We start from the raw sequence: 26301 nt of genomic DNA, 5'->3' as shown, positions 1-26301 counted from the left end.
TATTTATATAATAAAAATTTCTTTAAAAAATCATTTTTAAGCTATTGAAAACGTGTGTTCTCACGGTCACGGATGCTGGCTTGAGCTTGATCTGGACTGTGGTGGGTAGCTTACAGAACGCATAGTGGGGAGTTATCTGATACTCACTGCACCTTCTGATATGTGAAAGTCTGTGTGCCCATCTTGTTACCTAAGACCAGGTCCTCTACAGTGACATGTGTGCTGCTTGGTGTCCCCGCTAGTTCATCTCTATGAAGCCAGCGTGGTCCAACTGGCCTCAGGCACCGCGGCCAGAGGAATGGCTGAGCACAGGCTTTCTGCTCTGACCCACAGCAAGGTGCAGAAGAGCATGTGCAGGATGCTGGACTATGGATTACAGGGAGACACGGGGCCTGTGTGCACCGTACACGTGCGTGTGCATGTGTGCAGATGATGTCTGGAAGTTGTAATCTCTGGAAGTGAAAGTTAAAAGACATTTAACATCAGCGACCTCCAGGGAAGAAAATTAACTGGCTTCTGCTGTATATCCTCTTGGATTTTCTGAATTTTATACAATGTGACTATATTATCTACTTTAAAGAAATTAGGTTGGCCATAAACTTCATTTGGGCTTTTCTGTACGATGTCCTGGAAAAACCCAAGCAAACCTTTAGGCTAATCCAATACAATAAATGGGTAAAAATGTTTTTGAGAACTATGGCCGTGACGTGAAGCACACTCCTCATTCTTAGTCAGTCAGGAAGCGGATCTGTGTGCAGACACAACATCCTCTCTAAACTCATCTGTCGATTCACGTCTATGCAGCAGGTAAAACCTATTCTAGGCCCCAGACTGTATCTCTGCAAAGTTCAACAAAAGGAGATTTCTTAATTCCTGTCCTAAAAATTGTTCAACCAAAAATTATGTTCTCAAAGTGTATAGTGGTATGCCAGGTGTGGAAAGCTTTTTCCTACGAAAAGTTTATACTCATGAATTAATTTTTTGGTTTATCAGAAAGTGTAATAATGATGTAACGATTCTATTCTCCAAAGCAAACTTGAGCAGGTAGGAGAGAAGTAAACAGTTGGCAACTTGTCTTAAAGTGATGGCCAGCTGCTGGTTTGAATTTAAACAGCTTACTTTGAAGAACGTTTAGCTATTCTAGTGATAAAGAAAGGATGTAACTATTAAATAAACAGACTATTTTGGTCTTTCCAGACAAAAACACCTAAAATAGTGGCCTGGGCAGTCAGCTCAGCTCTCCATGCTTGTTCATAGAACAGACAGAAAAGGCTACATCCTCCATCCGTGGCTCACAGCTGAATGTTTAAGATACTGAGGGTAAAGGCAGAATTTCTACTCAGACTTAAAGAAGACACTGGATTCTCCCTTCCAGTGGTCTGAGATGAAGCCAGGTACAAAGTAATTCTCACCAATCCATCGGTGACATTCCCTGGGAAACATATTAAAGGTCACAAGTACGGTATCAGAAGGGAGATAACCTTGGGGATGGATAATCCAAGCAGTAAAGCTCACAACCAAGACCACAGCAAGACTGGCGGCTGCAGCCACCGGCAGCCTCAGAACCACAGCATGCGGCTCAGACGCCTCCACCGGTCAGTGAATCCAGGGCGGAGGTACAGCCCCGCAGGTACCCTATGAGGCTGGGCTGATAGCCTCCAGAGGGGATAAGTAGCTGAACTGAGTCAGCTCCAGCCCCGCTGGCTCAGTTCTGAGTCTGCCCTGAGAAGCCAGACTTCAGGAAGCCTCTGGTCACAGATCTCTTTGCCATATGGGGATGCCTCCCAGGGGAATACCTCCCTGGAGAAATGCTTGCCCACACCAATCATTCATACCCACAGGTGGGTTAGAGGGAGGGGTGGTGCAGGGGGAGGGGGCACCTGGAGAGGCAACACTCACAGGCCAGGGAGGTGGCGCTGGCCGGCAGCGCAGGGGTGAGGAGGTGCTGGTCAGCCTCGGGCTCCTCAGACTCTGGCAGCCCGGCCTGCGAGTGGTAGGTCACCTGGACCTGCAGGGGCGTGGGTGGGCCCCTGGCCTTGTCAGGGCTGCTGAGCTCCCGCTGCTCCTGGGGCTGCAGGGCTGGCCAGATCCTCTTTCGCCGCCACTGGATCAATGCCACACGGTCACGGATGGACTTGGCCACAATCTTCACGTCGCTCTCATGGAAAAATCCTGACTCAATCTGCAAAGGAAATCGCCATGTCATTACTGGGATCAGCTCCAGCTGCACACCCTACTTCCAGGGGACCCTGCCATCTACACTGCCACCTCCTGCCTGAGGAGTCTCTGCCCTAAGTCCCCTCCTAGGGTCCCTCACCCCCATAACCAAGCTTACCAAGCTCATCCCTGTCATGGACATGCTCATCATCCCAGAAGTAAACATCCTCCCACCACTGACTGTAGATCCACGGGGAGACTGACCATCTAAACCTATAATAATCCAGCTCCTGGGTCTGTGGCAACACAAAGGCTCATAACCATGGGCCAGGTGTGTGAGGGGAAGGGAGATCCCAATCTGCCTCTGGCAGGGCCAGAACACAGGGCAGACTCCCACTGGCTGGGCCCCAGAGCTTTCCCGGAGCCCCTCCCTCAGTCTGGCCAAGGGCAGGAAGGAGGTCCTGGCTGCATCTGTGTGCTCAGGGACAGGTACAAGGAGCCTCAGCCGACACTGTCCTCAGTGTCGTCCTGGGCATCCTCTGAGCAACCACAGAGGCTGGAGAAAAGAGGTACATTTAGTAACAAGAGACCAGGAAGGTGTGTACCCATGCCTAGCAAAACTCTGAACCCAATTCACCCAACAGAGCATTTGAGAGCATCTGTAAAGGAGTCAACAATCTCTAAGAAACATCATGGTGCCCTCTGAGAATATCTGTGGCAAAACCATGAAACAGCAGAAGCCAGGCTCCTCACCATCACTGTGGGATTCCCCACGTGAAAAGAGAGAAAACAAAAGAACAAACCTTGTGGTACTGGATGGGAATGGTGTGAACTCACAGTTTTCAAAGTACAACAGACATAAACACACCAGATGTAGATCTGAGCACATATAATACACGGTGTAGCGCGTGCTTCTGAACCACCCACTGAGTGGGCCTGGGGCAATGACAGCCAACAATTGGAGCCTGGCTGCCGTGACAGTGCAGGACTCCCCATGAGACAGCAGGTTCAGGCTTGCAGGGAAAGGGCGGGGGGAGGTGGACATCTTACTGTGCCTGAAATCGAGGACATGCTGGGAAGATGACAGACAGCAGGACAACACGGAAGCCAGCATCCAAGGCCTCCTACTGGCTGAATCTGGGGCATTCTGAGCACTAAAATAAAGTGATACCATGATGCTTTGAAGGACGTGTCCACAAACGCACACAGGAGAAACAGAACTGATCTGCGGTGGCAGAAGTGCTCGGCTTGCTGCCAATATGCGGTTACACAAAGGACTGCCACATACATGCAGTTTGTCTCTCTGCCTCTCAGCCCTCTCTTTGTCTCTGTCTCTGTCTTTCCCTTTCTCCATCTGTCTCTTGCCTCTGCCTCTTTATCTCTCAGTCTGTCTCTCTGTTTCTCCCTTTATTTCTTTCCCTCCTGTGGATCACTTTCTCCCATGAAGCCACTCTTGCCATGAAGGCATCACTGGACAGCTCCAGACCCTTGGTGGGGCAGAGTTGCTTTCGGGATTCTGACAGCTGAGGCAGCTGTGAGGAAAGTCCCTGTCTGTGGGAAACAGACACGGATATATTCAGGGTCCAAAGTCATCTTGAACGAACCTGTCCTGCATTTGCAACTTTCTTCTAAGTTTGTGATTACTTCAAAAGACTCCTGTCAGAAGACAACTTCACTAGACAGAATGAACTGTGCAGACGTCCACCCTGAGGCTCCCACCAGGCTCAGCCCAGGACGGCGGAGGTGCAAGCAGGGCTGTGCCCACGGCCGGGACTCACTGAAGAGGCTGAGCAGGCTCAGCGCCCACCCTCAGTGCTACCCACGTGGCCAACCCGACCAGAGGCCGCTGAAAAGAAGGCATCCCACAGACACGCCTGCCTGCCATTTCTATTTTCTGCCCATGACCCATTTTTCCTTACGTCTCCATTTTCACAGTCACCACCCAGTGATCCTCTCCAAAGTGTTCCTTCTATTTTTTCCCAATCAGGAGAGAACTTGGCCACACTGGGGCATCCTGTTATCCGGAGGCTGTGAAGGTGGAAGGGCTGGTACCACTGACACAAGAATCCTGGGCTAGGCTCCAAGCCCCCTCCCCTCCCACCCTTGGGGGTCTACACAAGGGGTCACATCCAGATCAAAGCCATGCCAGGTCCCTAAAGATCTTGGCCATGGGGGCATCTGTGTTCTGATCCACATCTACATGGGCCACCTCACTGCATCCTCTACCCACCCCCAGCACGCCCCGCCTCCCCTACTCCCTACAGGACCTGCTGGAAGGTGACCATAGAGGGAGAAGAGAAAGCTATCCCATCGGCCTCCTCCCAGCCCCAGCAGCCTCAGGAAGGCAGCCTCATCATCTTCAAAACTTAACGCTCGCTAATCTCAGGCGTTAACAACAGGGCAGCCCAGAATAGGGACCAGGTCCTAAAACTGTGTTGGGTTAAAGCTATCAGCAAGTGACCACCCAGCAGAGCTTCCAGGAGACTGAGAGCTCTGGAAGTCTCCCCAACTCAGGCTGTCTCCAGGGACAGCCCACGAAAGGCTCAGGCAGCTACCATCAGGACCCCAGGGAGGAGAGCCTCAGACCCCAGTTTTGGGTCTGGTGTTTACAGATGTGTGGGGAGCGGAGGGGAGGAGAGGGAAGGAAGGAAGGGGAGTTAGACCCTCACCAAGGGCTGCAGCACCAGCACTGACCTACAAGGCCCAGCCAGGAGACAGGAGTAGCAACCAGTAACAATAGGGGCATTCACACAGGAGGAAGACCCCACTGTGCAAATGTGGCCACTTTCAGCTCATTACAGGCACCAAGGGCTCTGGGCTCATTCTGTTTCTTAACAGAGTGCTGGGTATGTGTTGGTTTTTATTATTCCTTAACTGAACACAATGATGTGCCGCCCTCTACATGGATGCCATACACATGGAGGGTGTGCCCATGAAAAAGTGCTTTTAAAGGAAACACAGGAGAGGAAAGGGGGAGAAGCTGGGCCCAAGGCCTGTGCTGTGAACTCTCAGAGACACCTTCTGCCCATGAGTCCAGTCAGGTGCTAGAGACTTGGTGAAGACAGGGCCACGGCTATAGGCACAGGTGTGTACCCAAGGGCCTGGAGGCCATGGGCGTTCTCTATGTTGAGCCATAGGAGGGATGAGTCCTCTCAGGAAGGTAGGCAGGTCCTGTGAAGGGGTCCAGGCCACATTTGGGCACCGCTGTCCCATGGACAGAGGAGCCTGGTAGGCTACAGTCCATGGGGTCGCACCAAGTTGGACACGACTGAAGCGACTTAGCAGCAGTAGCAGCAGCAGTCCTATAATTGAAGAGCATCTGGAACAAACCAAGAATGGAGCCAGAGCTGCAGGACGTACCTGGTATAGCTGAGACACAGATGGCTCCAGCTGTCTGGGTCCTAGGTGCCTCCAGGACATGCCACCACGTGAATCTGTGTCCCCTGTCATTCTCATACCGCTGCTATGCAGTGTTCACGGGGGAATGAGAACACTGTTCATCACCTATGCTTTCTGAGGTGCCTGCATGTCGACAGACATAAGCCCTCAAAGCCGTCCAGGGACCCATTTCATCTCCAAGCAGGGCTGTCCCAGCCCTCGGCCTGCCTCCCCTCCTCTTAACACCAGGGGAGCTAGAGCTGCAGGCCAGGTACTCCCAATCTCCACAGTCCCTCCAGGATGCTCGCCAAATGCAACTCACCCTCATGAATCTCAGCTCACAGGACACCAGCCTACACACGACCTTGATTGCTACGTATGTTTATGCTTTAAACTTCAGCAGAAAACATGGAGGGACCAATGTCACTGTACGGAAAAAGAAAGGTCCTGAATTCATAGGATAGATGGGCTGGTAATTCTTTTTTTTTTTTTTTTAACTTTTTTAATGTAGAATCTAAAAAATAATGAATCTATTGATATATATAAAACAGAATAGACTCACAGACATGAAAAACAAACTATGGTTACCAAAGGAGAAGGGGGGGGAGGGGCAAATTAGGTCTAGGGATTAACAGATACAAACTACTATACTAAAATAGATAAGCTGATAATTAACTTAATGCAACTCTCAGCAAATATGCAGCAATTCAACAGCACTGTGCAGGTCATAGAAAGATACTCCGGGAGGCCACAGAGCTAAACAATTCTATTAAATCCGATTATAGCAGAGGTGTCTGTTTCTAAGTCCAGGAATGTGACCAGCAGCTGGGAAGGAGTCCTGACATGGGCTCCATGCCATCAGCAGTACATCATACCCTCCACACATGGCAGCAGAGGCACAGGCTGCTGTCAAGTGCAGGGCAGGGTCCTGGGTGGCCATGCACATCCCACTCCTGTCATGCACCAACCTGCTGCAACCACCTAAACAAAGCTCCATGGACCCCCCCTCACCTGACATGTGCCCAGTCCCCCGAGGTCCCCTTGGTTTGTGACTCCCACACCTTACATGGCATGGCCAGCCTCAGCTTCCTCATCTGACCAGAGTTCCATGGTACAGTGGTCAGCACAGGCTGGTCCTAAAGACATGCTGCCCACAAGAGCCTGTGCAGGCAGTCTCCCCTCCACCTCTTGTAGCCCACCTTTCAGGGCCATACCAGGGTCCTTCCCTACCAAATTACCAGTGGCCTTATTAACAGAACTAGAACAAAATAGTATTACAATTTGTATGGAACCACAAAAGACCCCAAATAGCCAAAATAATCTTGAGAAAGAAGAACAGAATTAGAGGAATCATGCTCCCTGACTTGTGACTATTCTACAAAGCTATAATTATCAAAACAGTATGGTACTGGCATGAAAACAGAAATATAGACCAATGGAATAGGACAGAAAGCCCCCAAATAAACCCATACTGCTGCTGCTGCTGCTGCTAAGTCGCTTCAGTCGTGTCCGACTCTGTGCGACCCCATAGATGGCAGCCCATCAGGCTCCGCCGTCCTTGGGATTCTCCAGGCAAGAATACTGGAGTGGATTGCCATTTCCTTCTCCAGTGCATGAAAGGGAAAAGTGAAAGTGAAGTTGCTCAGCCATGTCCGACTCTCAGCAACCCCATGGACTGTAGCCTACCAGGCTCCTCCGTCCATGGGATTTTCCAGGCAAGAGTACTGGAGTGGGGTGCCATTGCCTTCTCCGATAAACCCATACACTTATGGTCAATTAATCTACCCCCCAAAGAGGCAGGCATATACATTGGAGAAAAGACAACATGTGGTACTGGGAAAACTGGACAGCTACATGTAAAAGAATGAAATTAAAACATCCTCTAACATCACATACAAAAATAAACTCAAAATGGATTGAAGACCTCAATGTAAGACTAGATACTATAAAATTAGAGGAAAATACAGGCAGAACACTCTTTTGACAAAAACTGCAGTAATATTTTTTTGGATCTGTCTTCTAGAGTAAAGAAAATAAAGGCAAAAATAAACAGGACCTAATTAAGCTTAAAAGTCTTTGCACAGCAAAGGAAACTATAAACAAAACAAAAAAAACAACCTACAGAATGAAGTAAAACATTTGCAAATGATGCAACTGAAAATGGATTAATTTTCAAACTATGCAAACAGTTCATACAGATTTCTTTCTCTCTCTCTCTCTATATATATATATATGTACATATATATATATATAAAGACAAATATTCACTGGAAGGAGTGATGCTGAAGCTGCAACTTCAATACTTTGGCCACCTGATGTGAAGAACTGACTCACTGGAAAAGACCCTGATGCTGGAAAGATTGAAGGAGGGAGGAGAAGGGAATGACAGAGGGTGAGATGGTTATGGTTGGATGGCATCACCGACTCAATGGCTGTGAGATTGAGTAAGCTCTGGGAGTTCGTGATGGACAGGGAAGCCTGGCATGCTGCAGTCCATGGGGTCACAAAGAGTCGGACATGACTGAGCGACTGAACTAAACTGATATATATATATATATATATAAAGCCCAATTAAAAAAATGGGCAGAAGACCTAACTAGACACCTGTCCAAAGAAGACATACAGATGGCCAACAGGTACAGGAAAAGATGCTCGACATTGCTAATTATTCAAGAAGGGCAAATCAAAACTACAATGAAGTATCCCCTCACATTTGTCAGAATGGTCATCTTCAAAAGTCTACAAATAATAAATGGTGGCAAGGATGTGGAGAAAAGGGAACCCTCCTACACTGTTGGTGGGAATATAAATTGATGCAGCCAGTTCAGAGAACAGTATGGAGGTTGCTTAAGAAATAGAGTTACAATATGATCCAGCAATTCCACTCCTAGGCATATAACTGGAAAAGACAAAAACTCTATTTTGAAAAAAATACATGAACCCCAGTGTTCACAGGGCACTATTTACAATAGCCAAGACATGGAAACAACCTAAACGTCCATGGACAGAGGAATGAACAAAGAAGATGTGATATTGTATATATAAAGGAACATTACTTAAATAAAAGGAATATTGAAAGTGAAAGTGAAAGTTGCTCAGTCATGTCGACTCTTTGCGACCCCATGGACTATACAGTCAATGGAATTCTCCAGGCCAGAACACTGGTGTGGGTAGCCCTTCCCTTCTCCAGGGGATCACCCCAACCCAGGGATTAAACCCAGGTCTCCTGCATTGCAGGTGGATTCTTTACCAGCTGAGCCACAAGGGAAGCCCAAGAATGCTGGAGTGGGTAGCCTATCCCTTCTCTAGCGGATCTTCCCAACCCAGGAATCAAACTGGGGTCTCCTGCACTACAGGCGGATTCTTTACCAACTGAGCTATCAGGGAATATTACTCAGTCATAAAAAAGATGAAATGATGTCAACTGCAGCAACATGGATGGACCTAGAGATTATCACACTAAGTGAAGTAAAGACAGTGAAGTAAAGACAGATATAAATATCATATAATATCACTAATATGTAGAATCTTAAAAAATGATACAAATGAACTTATTCACAAAACAGAAATAGACTCACAGACACAGAAAACAAATTTACAGTCACCAAAGAGTAATGGAGGGGAAGGATAAATTAGGAGTTTGGGATTACCAGATACACACTACTATATACAAAACAGGTAAACAATAGGACCTACTATATAGCACAGAAAAGTATATTCAGTATGTTGTAAAAACCTATATTAAAAAAGAATCTAAAAAAGAATATATATACACATATATATAAAAATACATAAAGATATATAATTGAATCACTTCGCTGTACACCTGAACATTATAAATCAACTATACTTCAATTTTTAAAAATATTTTTTACTGATTAAAAAAAAAACCTACTAGGGTTCAGGGAATCCACTTGTAAAGAAAACATCAGCCATACCTTTGTGACTTACTGCATTTCTGAAAGATGTGCTACTTTCAATGACACATTATTTTTTAAAAAAGAGAAAAAAAAGGATATGCACTTCTGTGGTTATGACAGGTGCAGCCAAGTACTCACTCTACTGCAATTAGCATGTAGATTTTTACTTTTGCTCAGATTTTCTAGCAAAAATTAGTGTCTAATTTATTTCTCACATATACTTCTTTCCCCCTGTGATAGGAAGCATCTCTACACTCCTGCTCTCGCCAGGTTCTTCAGACCACAATGCCCCTCAGAAACAAAGTGAAATAAAGATCAAAACTCAAAGGCCTACATCTGCACAAAGTTAGCAAGAATCTGGTCAAAACAGGGCTCTTCCTAATATGCTGAAGTCCCCAGGGGCATCTCTGCACTGGTCCACAATATCCTTTCACTGCACCATTTCCAAGGTGATGTCCTACTGTGCAGCACTGTGATTCTGACCTATGTTGTCCTTCACAGATGCACTCAACAAATGGGGATCCTTGTTCCCAAAATTGCACACCCACTGAGGGACCATGTGCCTTTTCTGACTTCATTCTAATGTTTGGAAACCACACACTTGCAAGGCATGCACCCAGATTTGCCAAGGAACAAGCACACATTACCATTTCCTGTGCCACGTCATCTGGCGTCTCCCTCTCCAGGTCGAAGGTGAACTCTATGGCCCCATTGTCCTTGGGCTTGCCCTTCAGTTTCTTAGGGTCCTCAACCCAGAGCCGCAGGGCAATGGTGGACTTCCTGCCATGGTCCTCCTCGGCCAGCTCCACCCTCACACCTGTGTCCTCTGCGAAGAAGGCATGGCTGAGCAGGTCCTTGATCTCATACCTGGGAAGGAGACAGCTGTCAGGCAGGGCATGGGCACACCAGCTGAGAGGGTCCTGTACCTGCCCAGCTCCCCCTGGAAAGTCCTCTGACCATACCACTAACTGAGCATTTCTGCCCCCAAGGGCAGCACAAAACAGTACATCTGCATTCTCTAACTCTCAGGGGAAGAGGAAAACTCGGCTACTTGAACACATCTAACTACATACTACATTAAGACCTTTTTTTTCTCTCATCATAAAAAAAAATCTCCATTATTAAGAGATTTGGGTAACTCAGAAAAGAGTTTTTAAATCAGGCTCTGCACTGTCCAGACAAAGCCTGCTGAGATGCTGGGGAGCTCTCAGCTGTCATAGGATACCTTGGATCCAGGTAAAACTGAACTGGACCTGGATGAGGCAAGCCCCAACCTCCCTAGCTCACCACCCGGGGGACCCTGACCTCCAAGAAGCAGGGATAATTTTGGAGGTTCCCAAGGATAGGAATGGCAGGTGGGGGTGGCGTGTTGCCCTGCTAACCACTCTGCCACCCAAATCCACATCCCTAAATGCTTGCCTAATTTCTGATCTCTGGCACAAACAGATCCCAGTGCTGTCCAGGGCCTGGCTTCCTCCCAGCTTCCTGTCTGTGGTCACTGTGGGCTTTGAGTTCCAGTGGCCCATTACTGATTGTACTGAGGGCAACACATCCCACAGGCAGTGGAACCATGCCACCTGGATAGCCACCATACATGAAAAGGGGAGAGTAGAGTGAGCAACCCTTACATAGGCTGACAAATGCCTGTGGGGACCCTGGGGAAGCTCAGAAGTTAGGGCCCCTAGGGGCGCAGAGGTCACAGCCCCTGGGGGCTCTGTCCTGGTCTGGGAGGTGGTTTCTGTACTTTTCTGATGTGAGCTATAGTTCACAGTTTTTTAATATTTTCTCTTTAAGAAACAAAACATGATAACGTGAGGAGGCCAAAGAGAAGACTCAGGAGATCAGGACAGGCCCCTACGTGAAAGATGACAGAAAGGACAGTGGTCAATGTTGAGCACAGCAACATGGGGGAAGGGAAATGAGCTGGCTGTGCAAGGGCAGAGACGAAATATGAGGGGCTGCTGCTGCTGCTAAGTCGCTTCAGTCATGTCCAACTCTGTGCGACCCACAGACGGCAGCCCAACAGGCTCCTCTGTCCCTGGGATTCTCCAGGCAAGAACACTGGAGTGGGTTGCCATTTCCTTCTCCAATGCGTGCATGCACGCTAAGTCGCTTCAGTCGTACCCGACTCTGTGCGACCCTATGGACAGCAGCCCTCCAGGCTCCTCTGTCCACAGGATTCTCCAGGCAAGAATACTGGAGTGGGTTGCCAGGAGGAAGAGGTATTAAGGGCAGACACGGAGGAATGGGGAAGGTGGGGAATGGGCAGGATAAGGGGGCAGGGGAGGAGGAAGCGGGGGGAGGGAGATGGGAGAAAGGAGGAAGGGAGGAGGGATGGAGGGTTGACGGGAGGGAAGGAAGGGAGATAAGAAGGAGTGGGGAAGAGAGAGAGTAAGGAGGGAGGAAAGAAAGGAAAGACAGAGGGAGGAAGGAGCAGTGAGGAGGGAGAGGGAGGGAAAGAGGAAAGAGAGAGGGGGGAGGAAAAAACGAAGGAAGGAGGAAGGCTCAGAACACACACCCAGCTTCCTGGCTGACCAGCTGAGGAAGGAAGGGTCTTGACCTGAGAAGGGAGCTGGTCTGGGGGCATCTGGAGGGCTCTGACTTGAATGTGGGACTTTGAAATGGGTCAGACAACAGGTGCATGAAAGATGCAGCCTGGAGTTGAGAGAGGGGGCAGGATGAGGCTCGATGGGAACCCTGGCATGGGGGTGTCCCCCAGACTGGGGGGATGGATAGGCTTGCCAGGGACAACTCAGAAACAAAGCAACAAGGGCAGTATGAGGCCCCAGTAGCCCCCACACTCCAGGCTGGGGAGGGTGAGAAGCAGCCAGTAAAGGTATGGGGACTCTAGGACAGTACCCAAAGCCAGGGAGCGTGTTCTAGGCAGCTGAGGTCAGGCAGGGACTGCCCTCCAACTGCCCAGTGGGCTTGTTGGGACCCAGTACATCTGTGGCCTGAAGTGGCCTGTCTCCCAACTCTCGCCTTCTCTTGGGATGGGATTTCAGTCAGAGCAACAGCCTAGATTCAGCGCTGCATGGAAACTCACCTTTCCTCCTTGTTTTTGCAGATACACTCCCCAATAATCTCCTTGATTTCAGGATCGTGCACTTTCTCAAAGCTGGCTGGCTTGATGCCCTGAAGACGACATGAGCAGAGTCACCTGACATCGAATTGGGGTCTGTTTCTTGCTCACCTCACACTCACCCCAGTAGAAGAGAAAATGGGAAGTGCAAAAGGCTTCCCAAACGGGTGGGAGGCAGGGGCATCATTTCATTCTAAGGCCCCACTGAAGGGTTACTGGGATTAGTGAGGTCTGAGGATGAGAAACACTCAGGGAAGACTAGGAGCAGACATGAAGGATGCTCGCTCTGCCCAATCCAGCTCCGCACAAGGGAGCATTTGCATTCTTACTGCACAGAGGAGGTGGGGGTGGGGGAAGGCACACCTACCCAAGGCCACACACCAGCCAGGCAGGACCTCCCATGCCAGCTGCCTAGAGGGTCTCAGAGGCTGGACAAGGAACCCTAAAGAGCTGGCCTTTCTTGCCATACCTCCCTGGAGGATGCAGAAGTCATTGTGTGGTCACTGTTGCTGGCCAAGGGCCACCAGAGACTCTGGCCACACTGTGGTCACAGGCAGGGCTGACTTCCAAGGCCTGGTGGCTGGAGGGGGTTGCAAGCAAGCATCTGTACCATGAAGGTTCACAGCCGGCGGCCAGATCAGATGACTTTCAGGCAGCAGGAGCAGGAGGTGGCCGAGTACTGAAGTGGACCAGAAAGCCAGCGGGTACCAGGGGTGTGCAGCCAGAGGCATGGGGGGAGGAGGGTTCCGATCCCACAAGCAGATGGGATTCCAAGAGAAGCAGGGGCTTGATGGCAGGGCTTATTTGCAATCTGCCCAGGGAGGGGTTTGGGTGGAGGGGATCCTGACTTTTGAAGGTTTTGAACACAGTGAGGGCTCAACCATCATGTTCTTCCTCCTTCAAAAAGACTGTCTTCAAAGATCTTGTCCTGGCTTTTTTTTTTTTAAAGCATACATTTTCCCACAGACAGGGATGGGGGAGAGAGGAGGTGCACCCTGGGAGTGCAGGTGAGGCCCCAAAGTGCCCAGCAAACCCCTGCCTAGGACATCTGGCCATAACCAATGGGTCATGCTGTGTCTGACATGCAGGGGAGTCTGTGGAGTAACAGACACAGCCCTCGGCTTTAAAAGTGGGCGAAGGGTCCTCCTTGAACGTGAGACCCCTGTGTTACTCCACTGAAGCCAACAGAAAAAGAAATTTAATCATGCCAGAAAGAAAGGCCACAGTCCTAACAGGGGTGGGAATCAGTGGTCTGAGAAACTATAAATACAGGTAAGTGTGCCCATACACCGTCATTTAAATTTCTGGAAGGCTGTGGCAGAATGTGCCAGAACACAGTGTTGTTTGAAGGGATTCACATCTCTGGGCTCAGAAGCACAGAGTTGGGGCACCTGAGAACAAAGGGAACCAAGACCCTCCAAGGACTGGAGCAGATGCTGGAGGCTGGACCAGTGTGTGGGTGTGGCGTGAGGGCCCAGAGGACCCAGAGCACGAGGGTGCCATGGCAAATAGAGGAAACACCAAGGATAAGGGAATGCATCTTTCATCAGATTTCCTCAAGGAGGCAGGGTAGGTAGGGCCTTGCTTTACTCAAACCAACACGGGTCCACGTAGGAGCCTTGGGACTCTGACCAGTGTCTTGTTTCCCTGGGCCTAAATGGGGGGCAGAGGTGCTGCTGAAAGAACCCAGGTGGCTAAGGAGTATGTGGTCAGGAGACTCAGTCCCTGTCTCCCCAAGCCCAGCAGAGGAACCACCACCCATCCACACACGCAACCAGGACCAAGGTCAGCAGCAGCTCCACCTGCACCCTGGGCCCCAGCGCTCCTCCAAGGCCTGGCAATGAACCTCCCTTGAGTCCCTCCCTGTCCCCCCGGAGGACCACTGCCCATGGCCGATGGGTCACCTCTCTGGTCAGCACCTCTGGGGAGCTGCACACCTCTGTGGGTATCTGACCCACAGCCACTAGTGCCACTAACCAAGGGTTCTCTCTTTCTACCTTGCACCCTCAGCAGCACACAGGAGGCGCTTAGAGTGAAAAAAATGACTGATAGATAACTGAAAATGAAGACTCAAAGGACAGACACAAGCTGTGACCTGAGGGGAGAGCTCAAAGTAGAGGGCGGGATAAGGGCAGGTGCTCTGGGGTTCCAAGAGCCATGGCGCCTCACGCTTCTGCAGAAGTGAGGAGGCTTCAGGGAGGGGGCGGGAGTGGCTGGGGTTGGGGAGAGGCAGCCAGCACTCGGGCAGCAAGGCCTGGTGCCTGCAGGTACAGATGGACAGTGAGGCACCAGGGCCCAGAAAAGGCACAGCCCCTGCTGCCCTGGGCTGGATGCTCCTGTTGCATTCCCCACCCAGCAGGACGGCCATAGAGGGAGGACAAGATGCTGTTTTCAGAGCTGAAACCATCTGATCAAAGTCTAGAGACATGCAAGAAGATGGGAAAGCCAGCAGCCTCCAGGTGGCACAGAGGAGGGGCCAGGTGGCCTGGGCCTCCTGGAGAGGCCCCTTTGGTGCTCCAGTCCCACAGCGCTGCCTGAGGCCCCAGTGAAGGCTCCAGGGTCCACCCACAGCCCACGTTACAGCTGCTGCTACTCCATGGAAGCTAGGAGACCCCCTACTAGTCCTCTAATTCTCCATCTGTAAAATGGCTTCCTTCCCTTCCTCACACGGCTCCTGTGAGGATTTTACAAAGCACACAGAGCTCAATGTGGGACAAACAGCCAACCCATCACAGTGGCCGGTGGACTCACACAGGTGACCTTCCTGTAGATCTGGGCGGCATTCTGGCACTCCGAGTAGGGGTACTCCGAGGTGGCCATCTCCAACATGCACATCCCAAAGGCGTACACGTCCACGGACTCATCGTAGTGCTCCTCGTACATCTCTGGTGCCATGAACTCGGGGGTACCTGCACCCAGGAGCAGAAGACGCAGGGTCAGTGGTCACTGGGCCCCGGACTCCCCTGGGCCTCTCATCAGAGTCCTGCACCTCCTCCCCCATCTACCAGCCAGGACGGGCCCTGCCCCCATGCTCCTTGCCATTGGTTCTAGAATCCAGGATTCAAACAGGATTCTGCTTTACTGATAGAAGTTCCCCCAAATCCCCAGCCCCCCATACCCTCCCAATTCTAGGATGGATCAGTTTATAGCACCATCCCCTGATCACAGAGCTGGGAGACTATTACTTCCCAGGAGACAGGGTCTGTGCCAGAAATGACAGAGGTGCCTCTCTTTGAGGAGGCAGAAGTCTGAGCATATCCCTCCTGGCTACAGGCCTGGATAACCCAGAGCAGACAAAAACTTGGGGTCACCACAGAGCTACGTAAATTGTAAAAGCCCAGAAAGGCCCCCATGTCCCTAGACAGGCAGAGCATCAGTCAGCACAGTGATCCTCTTCACTAAAGATGGCTGCCTGGCGGCAGCTGGGCAGGTGCCAATCATCTGGCAGGCACAGCAACATGTTATGGTGAGAACTGCCCATCATTCTAAGCACAAGAGATTTTAAAACAAAGCTTACTCTGAATTTTTAAGGACATGATAGACTCACATAGGCTGAGTAAAATAAGCAAAATATATGATTGTACATGCATGCTGACCATCCCATATAAAACAATAAGCACAGCCCAAAATGACTCATCTAGAAGGTGGGGTTATGGCCTTTTCCTTTAGTTTGGTGTTTTTAATTTTTCTGTAACAAATATTTGCTTTAAAAATCACAAACTTTTTATTTAAAAAAAAAAGGTCCAACTGAGCGTCTGTAAAGCTGAATGCAAAGAAACGGGGCCATCAATTTCAATAAGACTGCTTTTAATTTCAACTTCTCCATCTTTGTTGACCTTGGAAGATTCTCAAAATGTTCCAGTTTTTTTTAAAAAAGCAGATGTAAAACAGTACAAACTAGTGTGTTAAAAAGCAAGAGGTTTGGGGGTATCTGGCATGCAGATAGATTAAGGGTGATTTTAATTTTTTCTCCTTTACCCATAATTTCAACTTAAGATGTACTATACATTTACAAAAAAAAAGTTAACAGTTTGGGTGAAAAATGGAAAACACAAGAATCTACGTTAAGTTGAATTACACATATGCATAAAGAATTCTGGAAGATTCCATCAGAAATAATGATGAATTTAGAGAGAGAACTGGAGTTCAAGGGCCCTTGCACTGGCAGTTTTTCATCCTTTTGGGTTTTTGAACCATAAGATAATACTGAAAATTTTGGCATTTGGCCATGTCCATCTACAAGGATAAGAGAGGGGAGCCTCAGGGCTGGTGGCAAGCAGCTGGGAGCAAAGCCGGCTCAGAGAGGACCCGACTTACCTGTTCAGGACTCCTGATCACTCAGCTCAGTCTCTTCTGAGACCCTTGGGAACCAGAAATGCTGCTTTGTGAGAAATACCCCAAAGACCCAAGATGTTCTGACTTTGTGGGAGTAGAGTGGACAGTGGGTGTGTGTGGGGCCCAGCTCCAAGGTGGGATGGTGGGAGATGCCAATTTTGCACTTGTACTTGGGCCACGGACACCGAACTTTTTTTTCTCTTTCCTTACAGCTGTTTAAATCTAAATGTTAAGAAGAATGTGTGTATGCTGGCACCCATACACACATGTGTCCACGGACCTCTGGGCATGCCTCCTAAGCCCCACAGCTCTGCATCCCCCAAGTCCCAGCCTCCATGGCTGTGAACACCTGCAGGAAGGACTGTGCCCACTTCACCTCCACCTACTCAGGGCCCGGCCAACACAAACGCAGTGAGAGCACAGCATGACGGCATCAGATTCCAGTGGCCCTCACGGACAAACCCCACGAGGGTCATGGGGAGCCTCTGGGAGGCCGCCACTGCCAGATATCTCAAACCACGTCTTATCTGCACAAAACCTCTCTGACAGCTGCACCTAGAATGGGTCCACAGTATCAACTGCCCTATAGGTACCCCGGACACAGCAAGGAGGGAAAAGCCTCATTCACAGGCCTGGGGGATCCTTCACCTGACCACAGACCCCTCACTCAGCTGAGGCCCCTTGCTGGGGACAGGGCCCTGGTGCCCACCACCTGTTTAGATGTGCTGACCAGCCTCCATTTACAATGAGCGTAGAGCTTCGAGGGCTCCAGCTGAGCAAAATGTGGGGTGATCAGGGAACCTCGTGGAGCCAGACACTGTGTGGGGCTCAATGTGCCTCCAGAAACATGCAGGCTTCATCTCACCCCACCACATCACTCAGCAACTGGAAAGTCCATTTCCAAGAGGAAAAAGAGCTGTCAAAGAAGCCCTGACTTCCAAGGCCAAATCTGCAAAGCCTGCCTGGACACCTCTGGTAGCTCAGAGGCTTGGTGGTGTATCCCCCAAACCCCTGGGTCCCACAGCCAGGCCCTCGCCTGCTCTACGCATTTCACAGATAGGGAACTGAGGCCTGAGTCAACCCTTGTGTCACCACTCAGCTCCCCCATTCAGCTGGAGGCCAGAGGCCTCACATCCACAGGACACCTGGTGGCTACCTTGTCCCAGATGTTGTCACATCCCAAAACCACTAGCCTTCCAGAGAAGTTTCCAGATTGCCAGCAGTTCCATTTTCCACAAACAGGTCAAGTTCTGTCTCCAACCATACAACAAAACCATGAACTTGCCAAGCCCTAATCACCCTCTCATCTCGCTTATGTGGGAAGAAGCCATCACATCATGGCATGGAGGAGAGTCTCTCCAAATCTTACCTGATACAAGCTTCCAGAGCCATACACTACAGCCACCTGACCCTGCAGCTCACTGGCATTTTCCAGACATCCTGCACCCTATAAATGGCTGCCCCACAGCCCCTTCAAGCACATTCTTTGCAAAACCCAGGAAGGGCTCCCCCCAGCTCTGGTGGACACACAGTGCCTGCTATGTGCAGAACCGAAGCACAACCCCACATGGGGCTGGCATGAACTGCAGACCATGTCCTCACGACAGCCACAGCCACAGAGGAACTTCTCTGAGGAGGGTAAGAAATGCAGAGGCAGTAATAGCCAGCAAACTGCCGTCCACATGAAATCCCTCAGCCCCCACGCCCTTCATGCTCACTCCATGCCCCAAACTACCCCAAAGATTCCCTCTGTGGCTCTTGGGGTCTGGGGCACGCTCCCCACCCTCAGTCCACTGAAGGCAGCTCCAGCCTCACTGACCACAAAGTCCCCACATTCTTCTGTCCTCCAGAGCCCTTTCCTGCACCCAAGTACCCTTAGTGTCCACAGGCCCTTGGGTGCCAGTCAGCCTCAGCACCCAAGGGACACAGCTAAGGGACTCACACACAGGGCATCCAGGGCTGCAGCCAGGCACAGGGGGCACAGGCAGCAGAGCCAGCACTTGCAGGATGGTGATCCCGGGGGGGTGGGGAGGTGCCCTGAAGCACAGGGGCATGAAGAGACAAGATGGGCTTACCTATCACACTTTTAGCAAAGGACGCTCTCTTGAGGGTGGCCAGGCCCAAGTCGCCGATCTTCACAGACCCTGTGGGCCCAGTGATAAAGATGTTGTCACACTTGAGGTCCCGGTGGATGATGGGGGGCGTCCTGGTGTGCAGGAACAGCAGGCCCTTCAGGATCTGCCGGCACCAGCTACGTAGAACCTTGGGCTTCATCACCTTGAACCGCTTCAGATACCTGCAGGTGGGGGTGTGGCTCACCCACGGCTCGTGTGGGGAAGGGGCCCCCAGTTGCTGAGGGCTGTGTATTTATTCCCCAAACAGGGGCACTAATGAGAAAGGGCCACTGGCCACCCCAGCCAGGACCACCCCAGGAAGACACAGGCCTGGGGCCTCAGCCATTGCAACTCTTGAGCCCCAGGCCAAGCCCACCCCAAGGCCCCGATGGGCTGGGTGGGTAGCATGCTCACGTCTTCAGTGTCCCCGAGGTCATCAGTTCGGTCACCAGCACGATGCACCGCTTCCCCCTGGCACTGGACTCCCAGAAGTCATAGAAGCGCACAATGTTGGGGTGCTGCAGGCCCTTCAGCATCTCAGCCTCCTCCTTGAACCGCTGCCTCTCCAGTTTGGTGAGCTTCCGGTCCTAGAGAGAAACACACACGGACTGAGGGGGACACTTGGCACAGCGTCAGGCAGAGGCCTTCCAGGGAGCCGGGGCCAGGACTCTGCCAGGCCGCTCTCTCGGCTCTTAACACACAGCACAGCAGGAGGAAAGGACTAGACGTCTGGGGTCGAGGGAAATCTGACCCAGTCCCAAGTCCTTCCCCTCTTTACCCACAGAGAGCAGAGCAGGCCTCTGATTCAGGAAGCCAGCACAACTGCTCACGGTTCTCCAACTTCTGGAACATCAGACCCTGATACCTCATCGATTTCAAATTAGCTTCTCCCTGCTCAAGAAGCTCAGCAAGGGCTTGAAAGCCCCACCACCCACTGGGGCCCCCTCCGGCTGCACAGATCTCAGGCCTAAGACCACCCGGTCCCCCCACCACTCCAGGCCTCTTCCAGACACCTGCATCTTGAGCCTGAGTCCAGCCCCCATGCCTCTTCCAGCTGTGTGGATCCCAGTCCTGAGCCCTCACACCCACGAAGGCCTCTTCCAGCCACACAGTACTGGCAGCCCAAGTCCCGCCCCTCACAGGGCTTCCTCTGGCCATGCAGGTGCAGGCAAGCCAGATGCCACCCGCCTCTAAGGCCTCTCCCCTGGCTGCACCAGCCCCTATGGGCACACCAGTGGAGGCCTACGCCCCAGTTGGCCTACATGGCATGTGTGCTCTAGGCCAGCTTCAGGAACAGATGCTAGTGAGCCGAACACATGGAGACATGAGGCTGACAAAGCAGGTCCAGAGACCTATCTAGAAGTCTTGGAGGGTCTACTGGGGAGACAGGGGTAGGCGTAGCTTACAATAGAAGGAAGAACACTGGAAGAGGAGGCATGAAGAATATTTTATTTATTTTTTTCTCAACAATTATTTATTTTTATTTATTTATTTGGCTGTGCTGGGTCTTAGCTGTGTCATGCAAAAGCGAGATCTGTGACCTTCCTTGCAGCAGGAAGAATTTTTAGTCGTGGCATGTGGGATCTAGTTCCCCAAACAGGGATCGAACTCAGGCTCTCTGCAATGGGAGCATAGAGTCTTAGCCATTGGACCGCCAGGGAAGTCCTATTTTTATGTCTTTATCTTTTATTTGTATTCCTTTTCTAATTAATTTTTAAATTGCTTTATTTTCTTTCTTTTGCTTTTTTTTTTTTTTTTGCTGTTATCGTTCTGTTTTGTCTTCTTGTTTAATTTTTAGAGTTATTTCACTAATATATAATTTTTACTTTCCTAATCTTATCTTACTTTATTGTTTGGTATTGTTCTGTTCTTTTCTGCTTGCTGCTTGCTTTTTTTTTTCTTTGTGCTGCACTTTAAGGCTTACTGGGCCTTAGTTCCCAGGCCAGGGGTTGGACCTGAGCTCCTGCGGTGGTAGTGCCAAGTCCAAGCTGCTGAATTAACAGAGAACTTCAGGTCACAGGGAAATTAGTCAGTGTGAGGTCTCCCAGAGGTCCTCATCTCAGCACCAACACACAGCTCCACTCAACCGTCTGCAAACTCCAGTGTTGAACTGATCAGGTCAAGCAACCAGCAAGACAGGAACACAGCCCTGCCCATCAAAAACAATGGGATGACAAAAAAAAATATGTTACAGGTGAAGGAGCAAGGTAAAAACTGTACCAAATAAATGAAGAGGAAACAGGCAACCAATCTGAAAAAGAATTCAGAAGAATGATAGTAAAGATGATCCAAAATCTCAGAAATAGAATGGAGGCATGGATCAAGAAAATACAAGAAATGTTTAACAAGGACCCAGAAGAACTAAAGAATACACAGTGATGAACACAACAACTGAAATGAAAAATACACTGGAAGGAATCAATGCAAAATAACTGATACAGAAGAATGAATAAGTAATCTGGAAGATCAAATGCTGGAAATAACTACTGAGGAGCAGAATAAAGAAAAAAGAATGAGAAGAAATGAGGACAGTCTCACAGACCTCTGGGACATCACCGAACACAACAACATTCAAATTATAGAGATCTCGGAAGAAGAAAAGAGAAAGGATCTGAGAAAATATTTGAAGAGATTGGTCGAAAACTTCCTCAACATGAGAAAGGAAATAGCCACCCAAGTCTAGGAAGCACAGAGACTTCCCTACTCAAGGAGATAAACCCAATGAGAATCACACTGAAACACATCTTAATCAAACTAACAAAAATTGAATTCAAAGAAAATATTAAAAGCAACAAGGGGAGAGCAAAAAATAACACACAAGGGAATCCCCAAAAGTTTATCAGCTGATTTTGCAGCAGAAACTCTGTAGGCCAGAAGGGAGTGGCAAGATACATTTAAAATGATGAATGGGAAAAACCTACAAGTAAGATGATTCTAGCCAGCAAGGATCTGGTTCAGATTTGATGGAAAAATCAAAAGCACTACAGACAAGCAAAAGCTAAGAGAATTCAGCACTTCCAAACCAGCTTTACAACAAATGCTAAAGGAATTTCTCTAGGAAACAAAAGGGAAGAAAAAGACCTATAAAAACAAACCCAAAACAATTAGAAAATGGCAATAGGAATATATATATCAATAATTGTCTTAAATGTAAATGGATTAAATGCTCCAACCAAAAGACTGGCTAAATGCATACAAAAACAAGACCTGTATACATGCTGTCTACATGTGACCCACTTCAGACCTAGAGACATGTACAGACTGAAAGTGAGGGGATGGAAGAAGGTATTCTATGCAAATGGGTATCAAAAGAAAGCTGGAGTAGCAATTAGATAAACTAGACTTTAAAATAAAATAAAGACTATTACAAGAGACAAGGAAGAACACTACATAATGATCAAGGGATCAATCCAAGAAGAAGATATAACAACTGTAAATACTTATGCACCCAACATAGGTGCACCTCAAAACATATGGCAAATGTTAACAGCAATAAAAGGAGAAATCAACAGTAATACAATTATAGTGGGTGGATTTAACACCCCACTTATACCAATGGACAGATCATCTAGACAGAAAATAAATTAGGAAACACAAACTTTAAATGACACAACAGACCAGATAGACTTAATTGATACTTAGAGGATATTCCATCCAAAAGCAACAGAATACACATTCTTCTCAAACGCACACAGAAAATTCTTCAGTAGATCACATCTTAGGTCATAAATCAAGTCTCAGTAAATTTAAGAAAATTAAAATCATATTAACCACCTTTTCCAACCACAATGCTATGAGATTAGAAATCAATTATAGGAAAAAAAACTGTAAAAAGCACAAACACATGGAGGCTAAATAATATGCTACTAAGTAACTAAGACATCACTGAAGAAATCAAAGAGAAAATTGTAAAAATACCTAGAAATAAAAGACAACTCAAAATCTATGGGATGCAGCAAAAGCAGTTTTAAGAGAAAAGTTTAGTAATTCAATCCTATCTCAAGAAACAAGAAAAACATCAAATAAACAACCTCATACCTAAAGCAACTAGAGAAAAAAGAACAAATAAAACCCAAAGTTAATAGAAGGAAAGAAATCATAAAAATCAAAGAGAAATAAATGAAATAGAAAGGAATGAAATAACAGCAAAAATCAATGACACTAAAAGCTGGTTCTTTGAAAAGAAACAAAACTGATAAATTGTTGGTCAGATTCATCAAGAAAAAAAAGGGAGAGGATTCAAGTCAATAAAATTAGAAACGAAAAAGGAGAAATTACAATTAATACCACAGAAATACAAAGGATCATAAGAGACTATGGTGGTGGTTTAGTCGCTAAGTCGTATCCAACTCTTGTGACTCCATGGACTATAGCCTACCAAGCTCTTCTGTCCATGGGATTCTCCTGGCAAGAATACTGGAGTGGATTGCCATTTCCTTCTCTATAAGAGACTATACAAGCAACTATAAGCCAATAAAATGGACAACCTGGAAGAAATGGCCAAATTCTTAGAAAGGTACAATCTCCCAAGACTGAATCAAGAAGAAATAAAAAATTGTTTTAAACAGATCAATTACAAGTAATGAAATTGAAACTCCAATTAAAAATCTTCTGACAAACAAAATCCAGGACCAGATGGCTCCACAAGCAAATTCTATCAAACATTTAGAGAAGATCTAACACCCACTCTTCTCAAACTCTTTCAAAAAACTGCACAGAAAGGAACACTCCCAAGCTCATTCTACAAGGCCACCATCACCCTGATACCAAAACCAGACCAAAAAAAGCACAAAATTAGAAAATTACAAATATCACTAATGAACATAGAGGCAAAGTTTTTCAACAAAATACTAGCAAGCAGCATCCAAGAACACACAAAAAGGATCATACACTATGATCAAGTGGGATTTATCCCAGGGTTCTTCAATATACATAAACCAATCAGTGCAATAACCCTTATCAACAAATTAAAGAATAAAAACAGATCATTTCAATAGAGACAGAAAAAGCTTTTAACAAAATTCAATATCCATTCATGATAAGATCTCTCCAGAAAATGGGCAAAGCAGGAACCTACGTCAACATAATAAAGGCCGTATATGACAAACCAACAGCAAATATTCTCAGTGGTGAAAAACTAAATGCATTTCCTCTAACATCAGAAACAGACTGAGTAAGAATGTCCACTCTCACCACTATTATTCAACATAGTTTTGGAAGTCCTAGCTATGAAGAAAAAGAAATAAAAGGAATTCAAACTGGAAGAGAAGACGTAAAACTGACACTGTATGTAAATGACAAGATACTATACATAGAAAATTCTAAAGATGTCAGTAGAAAACTACTTTAGCTAATCAAAGCATTTGGTAAAGTTGCAGGACACAAAATTAACGTACAGAAATCTCTTGCATTACTATACTCTGACAACAAAAGTTGAGAAAGAAATATCAAGGACACTCCCATTTACCATTGCAACAAAAAGAATAAAATATCTAAGAATAAACCTACCTAAGGAGATACAAGACCTATACTCAGAAATCTATATGACACTGATAAAAGAAATTAAAGATGACACAAACAAATGGAGAGATATACCATGCTCTTGGATTAGAAGAATCAATGCTGTGAAAATGATTATACCACCCAAAGCAATCTACAGATTCAATGCAATCCCTATCAAATTACCAATGGCATTTTTCACAGAATTAGAACAAAAAATTTTACAATTTATATGGAAATATAAAAGATCCCAAAGAGCCGAAGCAATCTTAAGAGAAACAGAGCTGAAGAAATCAGGTTCCGTGACTTCAAACTATACCACACAGCTCCAGTCATCAAGACAGTATGGTACTGAAACAAAAACAGAAATGTAGATCAATAATATAGGACAGAAAGCCCAGAGATAAACCCACACACCTATGGTCACCTAATCTATGACAAAAGAGGCAAGAATATACAATGAAGAAAAGACAGTCTCTTCAATAAGTGGTGCTAGGAAAACTGGACAGCTACATGTAAATGGATGAAATTAGAACACTCCGTAACACCATACACAAAAATAAACTCAACATAGATGAAAGACCTACACTTAAGGCCAGATACTATAAAACTCTTAGAAGAAAACTAGGAAGAACACTCTTTGACATAAATCCCAGCAACACCCTTTTTGACTCACTTCCTTTACTAATGAAAATAAAAACAAAAATAGACAAATAGGACCTAATTAAACTTAAAAGCTTTTGCAAAGCAAAGGAAATCATAAACAAGACAAAAAGACAACTCCCAGAATGGGAGAAAATATTTGTAAATGAAGCAACTGACAAGGGATTAATCTCTAAAATATACAAACAGCTCACACAGCTCAACATAAAGAAACAATCCAATCAAAAAACTGCTGGAAGACCTAAATAGACATTCCTCCAAAGAAAACATAGAGATGGTCAAGAAGCATATGAAAAGATGGTCAACATCACTAATTTTTAGAGAAGTGCAGGTCAAAACCACAATGAGGTATTCCCTCACACTTGTCAGAATGGCCATCATCAAAAACCTACGAACAATAAATGCTTGAGAGGGTATGGAGAAAAGGGAACCCTCTTGCACTCTTCATGGAAATGTAAATTGATACAACCACTGTGGAGAGCAGTATGGAGGTTCCTTAAAAACACTGAAAACAGAACTACCAGATGATTCAGCAGTCCCACTACTGGGCATATACCCTGAGAAAACCATAATTTAAAGACACATGGCACCCCAATGTTCATTGCAGCACTAGTTATAATAGCCAGGACATGGAAGCAACTTAAGCATCCATCACAGAAGAATGGATATAGAACATGTGGTACAGGGGAATTCCCTGGTAGTCCAGTGGTTAGGATTCCATGCTGCCACTGTAGGGGGCATGGGTTCGATCCCTGCTTGGGGAACTAAAACCCCACACTCCCCATGGTGTGGCCAAGAAAAAAAGAGAAGACAATGTGGTACATACATACAATGGAATACTACTCCGCCATAAAAAGGAACAAAACTGGGTCGTTTGTAGAGATGTGGATGGACCTAGAATCTGTCATATAGAGTGATGTACATCAGAAAGAGAAAAACAAATACTGTATATCAACACATATATGTGAAATCCAGCAAAACAGGACAGATGAACCTATCTGCAGGGCAGGAATAGAGATAAAGACGTAGAGAATCTTTGTGGACCTGGGGGGCGGAGGGGAAGTGGGAGTGGGTTGAATTGGGAGATTGAGATTGACATATATATTGCTAGTGGGAACCTACTGTAGAGTGCAGGGAGCTCAGTTCGGTGTTC

At 47.5% G+C, this 26301-nt stretch overlaps 1 protein-coding gene across 8 annotated transcripts in view; it reads right to left on the bottom strand.

Moving 5' to 3' along the window:
• The window catches only part of WNK2 (WNK lysine deficient protein kinase 2), a 173757-nt gene that overhangs the window by 111183 nt on the left and 36273 nt on the right, over positions 1 to 26301 (bottom strand). For all 8 annotated transcript variants that reach the window (XR_014063274.1, XM_081523622.1, XM_081523595.1 and 5 more), the window contains exons 3-8: positions 19401 to 19573; positions 18948 to 19168; positions 15289 to 15446; positions 12502 to 12590; positions 10103 to 10322; positions 1900 to 2182 (exon numbers count right to left, since the gene is read on the bottom strand). Coding sequence is in view for 7 of the 8 variants with exons in the window: in XM_081523622.1 (XP_081379748.1) it covers positions 1900 to 2182; positions 10103 to 10322; positions 12502 to 12590; positions 15289 to 15446; positions 18948 to 19168; positions 19401 to 19573 (1144 nt within the window). In the remaining variant the exon portion in view is untranslated. The remainder of the gene's footprint in view (positions 1 to 1899; positions 2183 to 10102; positions 10323 to 12501; positions 12591 to 15288; positions 15447 to 18947; positions 19169 to 19400; positions 19574 to 26301) is intronic.

This window comes from Giraffa tippelskirchi, chromosome 1, assembly GCF_054371585.1.
Source record: "Giraffa tippelskirchi isolate mGirTip1 chromosome 1, T2T-mGirTip1v1.2.pri, whole genome shotgun sequence".
In the NCBI taxonomy this organism is placed as follows: domain Eukaryota; kingdom Metazoa; phylum Chordata; class Mammalia; order Artiodactyla; family Giraffidae; genus Giraffa; species Giraffa tippelskirchi.
The sequence above is the reverse complement of the archived record's forward strand: the minus strand, read 5'-3'. Positions and strand labels throughout refer to the sequence as shown.